Here is an 11,567-nt window from a genome sequence, read left to right on the forward strand (position 1 = left end):
AGCAAATGCAGACAAACAGGAGATTGCTGCTGTTGTGTAGAAGAACTTGGAACGCTGCAAACATTTGAAGTCTGCTCGCCAACACAGAAGTGTGACCGTGCTGATAACTACGGACTAAAACCACGCGATGAATGGCTGCTGCCAAGCTGAAGGAATTAGAAAAAGGAATAAAAGGAGAGCAGATGGTGTTCCAATAATGAAGATACATTAGAAGTAGAAGAAGAATTCATAAATATAGTCCAAAGTTCAGAAAATACTAAAAGCTATGTTTAGTCCAAACTCGAACTTTGTTTCGCCCACCAGGTGACCGTGGAGCGATGGAGGCGGTGCAGCAGCGGCGGCTTCCAACGCCGTCCCGCCCACAGCTCCAGCGACACACCTGGAAACACAGCAGAGAGGAAGGAGCGGCACAACACGCCGCACCCTCGGCCTGACGCCTGGGCTCTGCCAGGCAAGTCCCTCTCATTTGGCGACATTAGAGAAGACTGCTCTCCAAAGGTGTGATTTACATAACTGAGGTGTTCCTCAGGGCGGGCAGCACGGTGGAAGAGGGGTTAGTGTGTCTGCCTCACAATACCAAGGTCCTGAGTAGTCTGGGTTCAATCCCGGGCTCGGGATCTTCCTGTGTAGGATTGGCATGTTCTCCCCGTGACTGCGTGGGTTCTACTCCAGCTTCCTCCCACCTCCAGAGACATGCACCTGGGGATAGGCCCCTCCCACCTCCAAAGACATGCACCTGGGGATAGGCCCCTCCCACCTCCAAAGACATGCACCTGGGGATAGGCCCCTCCCACCTCCAAAGACATGCACCTGGGGATAGGCCCCTCCCACCTCCAGAGACATGCACCTGGGGATAGGCCCCTCCCACCTCCAAAGACATGCACCTGGGGATAGGCCCCTCCCACTTCCAAAGACATGCACCTGGGGATAGGCCCCTCCCACCTCCAAAGACATGCACCTGGGGATAGGCCCCTCCCACCTCCAAAGACATGCACCTGGGGATAGGCCCCTCCCACCTCCAGAGACATGCACCTGGGGATAGGCCCCTCCCACCTCCAAAGACATGCACCTGGGGATAGGCCCCTCCCACCTCCAAAGTCTTGCACCTGGGGATAGGCCCCTCCCACCTCCAAAGACATGCACCTGGGGATAGGCCCCTCCCACCTCCAAAGACATACACCTGGGGATAGGCCCCTCCCACCTCCAAAGACATGCACCTGGGGATAGGCCCCTCCCACCTCCAAAGACATGCACCTGGGGATAGGTTGATTGGCAACACTAAATGCTCCCTAGTGTGTGAATGTTGTCTGTCTATCTGTGTTGGCTCTGTGATGAGGTGGCGACTTGTCCAGGGTGTAGTGCCTTCCACCCGAATGCAGCTGAGATAAGTTTCAGTGACCCCTCCGCGACCCCAAAAAGGGACAAGTGGTAGAAAATGGATGGATGAAAGGTGTTCCTCAGGGCATCCTATCAAGTCCTCTCTTTTTTTGGCTGTTGCAACTTTTTGAATGTAATGTTATTTATGTTCCTAAGGTGTTGCTGTAGCTTGTTTGTTTGAAATGCAGTCACTTGTCATTTGTTCCACTTCTTTGGTTATACGAGTGGTGTTCCTCAAGGTTCCATTTTAGGTTCTCTCTTTTTCAGTGTTTGTGTTATTCAAGTGCTGGTGGCCTGCAAGCTCAGTTCAACAAACTTGTAAGGGACTCACAATTTTGCAGCAGAGTCTTAGGCCCCTTCTACATAAATCCAGGGTAAATCCCAAATAAGTTTATTCTTGTCCACACACACACACACACACACACACACACACACACACACACACACACACACACACACACACACACACACACACACACACACACACACAATGGTCGTTTAAGACCCCCTCCTCCCCTCCGGCGCTACACAGAAAATGTGCACATCCTAGTCACCTGCAGTGTTGCTTTGTGTGCAACTTCTTAAATGTAACTTCTGTGAAGAATATCCAGTGTTGTGCTATTTCAGTGAAGTGGAATCCAGTGTGACTATTGTAGTGAGTCCCAGCTGAGACATCATACTTTCATCACATCTTTATTACACACGTAAACAATGTGATAAAGAACATTTGACATCTATCAAACTAGAGATGTAGATATCTGGTCAGGACACTCCTCACGCTTTTGCCCTCACCTTCATTGTCCATTCCTTTTTGCTGACTTGATATACTCTGGACTGAGATGTTGAGTCCGGGACATACATGGTGGACAATAACTGACATAGTCTGCCTTGCCAGTCCAAAAGCATTCAATGTTTTCCATAGTCCTCCCTCGATGGCCAGGTAATACAAAGCACACGCTACCTTTTTATATCACATCCACGTGAGCTCGCATTCTCGTTGTCTCTCCTTGGACAAATGGACAAAGTTTTTCACTAAGTAGAGTCACAGCTGACCTGGACATTGGAAAGTTGTCTTGGCGTCTGAGAAGTGTTGTATCCCAAATAGCTGCAATGGCTTTCTCTCAAAGTATTCATGTGAGATTCCCACCAGCGTCTGTACGTGTAGAAGAAGGACAAACACGCCATGTCTGGATGACTCGCCTCCATACTTCTAGTGGTTAGCTCCGACTTACGAAACCGCTTTATTATGAAGCTGGCTGTGGCGCCTTCTTTCTGGCATCACTTCCTGTGTGAGGCGCGGTCTGTCTAGCGTCACTTCCTGTGTGAGGCGTGGTCTTTCTGGCGTCACTTCCTGTGTGAGGCGTGGTCTTTCTGGCGTCACTTCCTGTGTGAGGCGTGGTCTTTCTGACGTCACTTCCTGTGTGAGGCGTGGTCTTTCTGGTGTCACTTCCTCTCTGAACTCAGTTTGTAAAGGATCAATGAGTCCATACCAAGCTAAGAGGCGGAGATTCAAGAAATAGAAGGCGCACTTACCCGTGTCAAATATGATCCAAGGAAGGGAAGCTTATACGCTGGTTTAGTGTGGCCGACACGGGGCTTAGGCTAAATAATTATCGGTTTCAGGAGTCATCCGGCTTAGTGTAGACATAGCCTTAAAAACACTCATAGAGGGGATCTTTGACTAGCTTTTTTTTGCAGAAGGTCCCTTAAAAAGTAGACCACTCTTGTGACTCTTGACAAATAAATCGACCAAAATGAAATGTCTACTGTAGAGGATGTGGGTTCTTTGGAATAAACCAAATAAGACACGTAGTCCTTAGCTTTCCAGCAACAGTTGAGTTGAATATCCCTGCTGTGCATGTTCATCTCTTTTATTATATTAGCAGGCTTTCATTCTGGGTTCTCTTTGCATATTTTGTCCACGTCCAAAGTGAAACAATGGGAGGTTGTTTGGGACGAACAAAGGTCCGCTGGCCAACAGGGGCAAACATGACCAGACGCTCGAAACACAATAATGATCCAAAAACGGCCAAAATTGAATGCAATGACAAAACGCAGCTCATTAAAAATGCTACGATGAATGCTGGAAAATCAAAAATAACTCTAAAAGGAAAATGCTGCAAAAGCCAAAGACACATTTATCAACATGTGCTTGTGCTAATCTGATGAATATAGACTATAGAGCCGGGGTCACCAACCTTTTTGAAAGCAAGAACTACTTCTTGGGTACTGATTGATGCCAAGGGCTACCAGTTTGATACACACTTAAATAAATTGCCAGAAATAGCCAATTTGCTCAATTTACCTTAAACTCTATGTTATCATTAATAGATAATGATATTTATATTTGTGGAAACACTGATCATCTTAATGATTTCTCACAATAAATATACATTTTTGACGACATGTTTTAAATAGGTTATAATGCAATCTGCACTTTATTAGAATATATAACAAATTGAACCAAGCTATATTTCTAACAAAGACAAATCATTTTTTTTTTCTAGATTTTCCAGAACAGAAATTTTAAAAGAAATTCTAAAGATTTTGAAATAAAATTTACATTTGATTCTACAGATTTTCTGGATTTGCCAGAATAACTTTTTTGAATTTTAATCATAATAAATTATTTCACAAATATTTTTTGTGGAAAAAACAGAAGCTAAAATGAAGAATTAAATTAAAATGTATTTATCATTCTTTACAATAAAAAAAAAAAAATTACTTGAACATTGATTTAAATTGTCAGGAAAGAAGAGGAAGGTATTTAAAAGGTAAAAAGGTATATGTGTTTAAAAATCCTAAAATCATTTTTAAGGTTGTATTTTTTCTCTAAAATTGTCTTTCTGAACGTTATAAGAAGCAAAGTAAAAAAATGAATGGATTTATTTAAACAGGTGAAGACCATGTCTTTAAAATATTTTCTTGGAGTTTTGTCTCTCTTACAATTAAAAATGTCGAGCAAAGCGAGACCAGCTTGCCAGTAAATAGAGGCAGCTCACTGGTAAGTGCTGCTACTTTTAGAACAGGCCAGCGATCTGGCGTCGGTGACCCCTGCTGTACAGGAAGTAGAAAGGCTTTAACACATTGATGCATTCTTCTCCACCATTTTCATATTTGCACACTGTAACAGGCACCAATCAGTCCATCAATCCATCCATTTTCTTCCGCTTATTCCCTTTTGGGGTCGTGGGGGCGCTGGCGCCTATCTCAGCTACAATCGGGCAGAAGGCGGGGTACACCCTGGACAAGTCGCCACCTCATCGCAGCACCAATCAGTCAGTTTGTTTGAATAAAAAGTATATGAAAAGACAAACAGTTATGTGACGGAGATCATAACTCAAAACACTTGTATCCCAAATTGAAGGTTTCACATTGAAATGAATGAAAATGTATTGAATCTGTGCTATTTTCATGTAGCGCAATATTGTAAGAAAAAGAAGACAATAGAATGCGCAAAATATAACTACAGCAGTACTATGAAGTAAAGTAATAAAAATGTGCAGCTCTTATCTTGGAGAGTGGTCTTCTACGGCATCTCCTTCAAGTGACTTCTCAGTCAAACACACCATCAGCGGATTTCCCAATTTTTTATGGGTAAATGTCCGCTGTTTGGATATTGTTCTAAAAGTCTTGGCTGGCGTTAAACTCGTCCTGCTTCAGCGACTCACTGTCATGTTTTTGATGATTTATTTCTTTAAATGAATGATCCTAATCCACTTCTTCTTCTCAGCAAAGTCTTTCCAATTGACATTTTTCCTTTCCACGGTTGGAAAACCAAGTTCTGACCATCTAGCTATGCTGGCGGGTAAAAGCAGATGTTTGGGGCCGACCTTAAGGGGCTTAAATTGTGTGTGCCAACTATGGCGGGGATGTTTGAGGCTCAAATTGTTGCTTGCAACTTCAAGCATTACAATTAGCCAAGAGACAAATTAATCCCAAAACGCCCTCAAGTTAGGCCACTCTTAAAGTGAGGTCAAATAAATGACTTCAGGGCCATGCCATCGAATTGGTGCCATTAATGTATCCAAGAAACACAAAGTATAAATGCAAGATCAAATGAACTGTAATATATTCATTATTAAGTTGCACATTGAGTTAAATCTATATTTATTTCAATCTTTACTTTACCATGAACTATATTTATTCATTCAAGTCCCCCCAAAACGTTTTTTTTTTTTAACATATGAGTGTTACTCCTGGTCACAACTCGACTGCTCATAAGGAAGATTTCTCTCTTTTCTCACAGAGCAAATGGCAGGGATTCAGTGGAGCGGCCATTAAATACTCAAGATCATTTTCCCATAAACATCTGTCAGCAGGCCAGTTGAGATCATTTTAACAGAGCGGATCAGGAGAAAAATGTGACTGGCAAGTGAAGGACTAAACACAGCATTTTGGCTTTGGCTCCATGGAAACACCAAATGAAGTTTTAAAAGCCAGATGGAAAAGAAGTCTCATGCCTACTTCCTGTGTAAGGTTATGTGTTGAAATGAGTGCTCACTGACTTGTGTGTTTGAGACTAGTTTGCCAAACATACTGCAAGCAGGGAGTATAAATGAGGTCACTTCACTTACTTAGCTAAATCTTCCGAGAGTGTGCTTCCCCCTGCTGCCGGCCAGCAGTACTACACACATGACATTCACCACTTCACTCCCCTGCCTGTGTTGTTCTGTGCAAGCTAGTATTATTGTGCACTTTTCTTTTATTTTGCTGATATTTTTATTGAACTTAAACTCTTTCAATTCCTTCCATTTCAAACTGTTTGAAGTTCCCCTCTGCGTGTACTTCTTCGATACAAAAGGCAAAAGCAGTGAAGTTGTCACCTTGTGTAAATGCTCAATAAAAAGAGAATACAACAAATCCTTTTCAACTTATATTCAATTGAAAAGACTGCAAAGACAAGATATTTCATCTTCACACTGACAAACCCCGTTATTTTTTGTTGGAAATAATCATGAACTTTTTTACCAGTGTGTTACATGGCCTTTCCTTTGAACAACACTCAGTAAAGGTTTGGGAACTGAGACACATTTTTGAAGTGGAATTCTTTCCCATTCTTGCTTGATGTACAGCTTAAGTTGTTCAACAGTCTCCTGCCTCTTAATTTAGCAAGCACACATTTTCAATGTCTGAACTATAGGCAGGCCAGTCTGTACTATTTTACTATGAAGCCACGCTGTTGTAACAACTGGCTTGGCATTGTCTTGCTGAAATAAGCAGGGGCGTCCATAATAACTGTATGGACAATTCAGCATTAATGGTGCCTTCACAGATGTGTAAATTAGCCATGCATTGGCCACTAATACACCCCCATACCATCACACATGATGACTACCACACTTTCACCCTACAACAATCACTAATACACCCCCATACCATCACACATGCTGACTACAACACTTTCACCCTACAACAATCAGTAATACACCCCCATACCATCACACATGCTGACTACCACACTTTCACCCTACAACAATCACTAATATACCCCCATACCATCACACATGCTGACTACAACACTTTCACCCTACAACAATCACTAATACACCCCCATACCATCACACATGCTGACTACCACACTTTCACCCTACAACAATCACTAATACACCCCCATACCATCACACATGCTGACTACCACACTTTCACCCTACAACAATCACTAATACACCCCCATACCATCACACATGCTGACTACAACACTTTCACCCTACAACAATCACTAATACACCCCCATACCATCACACATGCTGACTACCACACTTTCACCCTACAACAATCACTAATACACCCCCATACCATCACACATGCTGACTACCACACTTTCACCCTACAACAATCACTAATACACCCCCATACCATCACACATGCTGACTACCACACTTTCACCCTACAACAATCACTAATACACCCCCATACCATCACACATGCTGACTACAACACTTTCACCCTACAACAATCACTAATACACCCCCATACCATCACACATGCTGACTACAACACTTTCACCCTACAACAATCACTAATACACCCCCATACCATCACACATGCTGACTACAACACTTTCACCCTACAACAATCACTAATACACCCCCATACCATCACACATGCTGACTACCACACTTTCACCCTACAACAATCACTAATACACCCCCATACCATCACACATGCTGACTACCACACTTTCACCCTACAACAATCACTAATACACCCCCATACCATCACACATGCTGACTACAACACTTTCACCCTACAACAATCACTAATACACCCCCATACCATCACACATGCTGACTACCACACTTTCACCCTACAACAACCACTAATACACCCCCATACCATCACACATGCTGACTACAACACTTTCACCCTACAACAATCACTAATACACCCCCATACCATCACACATGCTGCCTACAACACTTTCACCCTACAACAATCACTAATACACCCCCATACCATCACACATGCTGACTACCACACTTTCACCCTACAACAATCACTAATACACCCCCATACCATCACACATGCTGACTACAACAATCACTAATACACCCCCATACTATCACACATGCTGACTACAACAATCACTAATACACCCCCATACCATCACACATGCTGACTACCACACTTTCACCCTACAACAATCTCTAATACACCCCCATACCATCACACATGCTGACTACCACACTTTCACCCTACAACAATCACTAATACACCCCCATACCATCACACATGCTGACTACCACACTTTCACCCTACAACAATCACTAATACACCCCCATACCATCACACATGCTGACTAGAACACTTTCACCCTACAACAATCACTAATACAGCCCCATACCATCACACATGCTGACTACCACACTTTCACCCTACAACAATCACTAATACACCCCCATACCATCACACATGCTGACTACAACACTTTCACCCTACAACAATCACTAATACACCCCCATACCATCACACATGCTGACTAGAACACTTTCACCCTACAACAATCACTAATACACCCCCATACCATCACACATGCTGACTACCACACTTTCACCCTACAACAATCACTAATACACCCCCATACCATCACACATGCTGACTACCACACTTTCACCCTACAACAATCACTAATACACCCCCATACCATCACACATGCTGACTACCACACTTTCACCCTACAACAATCACTAATACACCCCCATACCATCACACATGCTGACTACAACACTTTCACCCTACAACAATCACTAATACACCCCCATACCATCACACATGCTGACTACCACACTTTCACCCTACAACAATCACTAATACACCCCCATACCATCACACATGCTGACTACCACACTTTCACCCTACAACAATCACTAATACACCCCCATACCATCACACATGCTGACTACCACACTTTCACCCTACAACAATCACTAATACACCCCCATACCATCACACATGCTGCCTACAACACTTTCACCCTACAACAATCACTAATACACCCCCATACCATCACACATGCTGACTACCACACTTTCACCCTACAACAATCACTAATACACCCCCATACCATCACACATGCTGCCTAGAACACTTTCACCCTACAACAATCACTAATACACCCCCATACCATCACACATGCTGACTACAACACTTTCACCCTACAACAATCACTAATACACCCCCATACCATCACACATGCTGACTACCACACTTTCACCCTACAACAATCACTAATACACCCCCATACCATCACACATGCTGACTACAACACTTTCACCCTACAACAATCACTAATACACCCCCATACCATCACACATGCTGACTACAACACTTTCACCCTACAACAATCACTAATACACCCCCATACCATCACACATGCTGACTACAACACTTTCACCCTACAACAATCACTAATACACCCCCATACCATCACACATGCTGACTACCACACTTTCACCCTACAACAATCACTAATACACCCCCATACCATCACACAAGCTGACTACCACACTTTCACCCTAGAACAGCCTGGATGGTTATTTTCCTCTTTGGTCCAGAGGTCCACAGTTTTCAAAAACAACTTGAAATGTGGACTCGTCAGACTCATTTCCTTGACCTATGTCCTCTGTGTATTTAATTTGTATTGGCATGTGTCATGACACATTATCTGGATGTAATATTGGCTGCTTTTCTCATAGTTGTGTGCCATGTTGTTCCAGACCACAGCAAACGTTATCATGTTGTTCCAGGCGACAGCAAATGTTACCCAGCTTGCAATGATTGTAATAAATCCATTAGAAGAAGACAGCCTGTCCTTTCTTTTAACTTGGACACACGCATCTATACCTTTGGCAGTTTTAAGCCAGTCATTTCCAGGAGTTATCTGACACTCTGAGACACTTACTAAATGTGTTGCCAGCGTTTACATAAGGCCTTTGACTTTTTGGGGGGCTCCAGACAGATTTGTTTTTTGTATTTTTGGTTCAGTAGGACTCTCTCAACATGTTGGGTTGCCGACCCCAGCCCTAGATGTTCCAGCTCTGCACACGCTGCGCTCGAACTCCAGTCCACAAATCCCCACTCAGTGTCCATAGGGCAAAGCCTCTAAGGCGTCGGGTAGCGAGGTCTACATTCCGCAGTCCTTGCACAGCCTCACCTGCTAGCGTCTGGCACACTGAGCTCAGGTTGTGCGAGGCTAAATGCTACGGTTGGAGGGGTGCTTTTAGGAGCTTCTGCAAATGCTCTTGGGGCGCTATGTGGTAGGCTAGCTGGAGCCTCTTGTTCTTCAGGCTGGAGAGTGCTGGACAAGCCTCAAGGAGCAGTTGACACACCTTTTCATGACCTTGTTCTGCAGCCTTATTACATCATTGAAGCATTATCAGGACTGTTGTCTTTTTTTCTCATTCAATTTCAACCTTGGTATTCTTACCTTGTGTAGAGCAGATGCACCGTCACCATCAGCGATCATTGGATCTGCTCTGTGGCGCAAAAGCAATCGAGCGACATCCAGGTGACCACAGAAGGCTGCGCGGTGGAGTGGCGTGGCACCGCCCGGTGTCTGAGGAGACGCACAAGCACCACTCTCCAGAAGAAAGTCACACACAGTCAGATGTCCGCTGCGACTCGCATAGTGCTGAAACAATGATGTCATTTTAGTAAAAGGCAAATGGAACAGAACGATGGGACATCTGAACCCACAAGAGCTGTGTATCCTGCTGTGTCTTTGAGGTTGGGAGGGATGCCTCTCTGGATTAAGGATTTCACCCTCTTTAAGTCTCCATTCATGGCAGCAGACCAGATACCTGCAAAGTATAAGGACTTGGGTTACTAAATGAATAATACATGCATACTAGGTACTGGTTGACCACTACAAACCTCGTTGGAAGTCCATCTTGGGTTACTAAATGAATAATACATGCATACTAGGTACAGGTTGACCACTACAAACCTTGTTGGAAGTCCATCTTGGGTTACTAAATGAATAATACATGCATACTAGGTACAGGTTGACCACTACAAACCTCGTTGGAAGTCCATCTTGGGTTACTAAATGAATAATACATGCATACTAGGTACAGGTTGACCACTACAAACCTCGTTGGAAGTCCATCTCCTCCACTGTCTGGTAGACACTGGAAGACGAGATCGGGAGGGAACAGCAGGAGCAACTATCTTCTCCATTACAAGACATTTTGCTTGCGTCTCCAACTCAATCCAAATACATTTCAATTACTTTGAGACTTTGCCATTAACAGCAGAGACAGAAAAGAAAGTCCAAATGAGAAACAAGATAGAAAATACAACGATTAAACAAAATGGTTTAAAAAACAGCCAGTTGGTTAGTTACCCGCCCACCCATATATTTTATATCAATCGCTCAATAAGAAATACGATCCATTTTATATCAATCATTCAATAAGGAATAAGATGCATTTTATATGAATTATTCAATAAGAAATACACTACTGTCCGCCTGGATTCCATGTTGTTTTTTTCCGGGTACGTCATGAATGACGTACATGTGTCGTGTCGTCACCCTGGTCAGTTTGGCCAATTGCAGCGTAGGAGCAGAAAGACAGCTTCAATAACCCACAAATAGTTGTTCATTTAGTTCAGTATATATCCAGAAAATATTTCAATGTTAAAATAATATATCATCAAAGACACATTTATTTATTCACAAAGATATT

The 11,567-nt window shown here is 43.3% G+C and overlaps 1 protein-coding gene across 4 annotated transcripts; it reads right to left on the reverse strand.

The window, feature by feature from the left end:
• Positions 1-233: 233 nt before the first annotated feature.
• On the reverse strand, positions 234-11,465 carry ankrd39 (ankyrin repeat domain 39). Of its 4 annotated transcripts, none has more exons than XM_061907223.1 (4): positions 10,972-11,465; positions 10,576-10,679; positions 10,307-10,510; positions 234-379 (listed from the first exon to the last, which is right to left on the reverse strand). In XM_061907223.1, the coding sequence occupies exons 1-4, from the start codon at positions 11,066-11,068 to the stop codon at positions 257-259; spliced, it is 528 nt and encodes a 175-aa protein (XP_061763207.1). In that variant the 5' UTR covers positions 11,069-11,465; the 3' UTR covers positions 234-256. The 4 variants fall into 4 exon arrangements, with proteins under 4 accessions (XP_061763207.1, XP_061763210.1, XP_061763206.1 ...); XM_061907226.1 differs by lacking the exon at positions 234-379 and adding an exon at positions 2,055-4,636 and having other exon boundaries at positions 10,972-11,421; XM_061907222.1 differs by lacking the exon at positions 234-379 and adding an exon at positions 6,241-10,232 and having other exon boundaries at positions 10,972-11,409.
• Positions 11,466-11,567: the final 102 nt, after the last annotated feature.

This window comes from Nerophis ophidion, linkage group LG07, assembly GCF_033978795.1.
Source record: "Nerophis ophidion isolate RoL-2023_Sa linkage group LG07, RoL_Noph_v1.0, whole genome shotgun sequence".
Classification (NCBI taxonomy): domain Eukaryota; kingdom Metazoa; phylum Chordata; class Actinopteri; order Syngnathiformes; family Syngnathidae; genus Nerophis; species Nerophis ophidion.

Excerpts from the sequence above, each read along its gene's own strand:
- ankrd39 (XM_061907222.1), bottom strand. The coding sequence starts at position 11,068 with ATGTCTTGTAATGGAGAAGATAGTTGCTCCTGCTGTTCCCTCCCGATC. Across the intron at positions 10,511-10,575 it reads CAGCAGGATACACAGCTCTT|CACTATGCGAGTCGCAGCGG; the intron begins GTGGGTTCAGAT and ends TCATTGTTTCAG. Across the intron at positions 10,233-10,306 it reads GTGCATCTGCTCTACACAAG|GCTGCAGAACAAGGTCATGA; the intron begins GTAAGAATACCA and ends TGATGTAATAAG.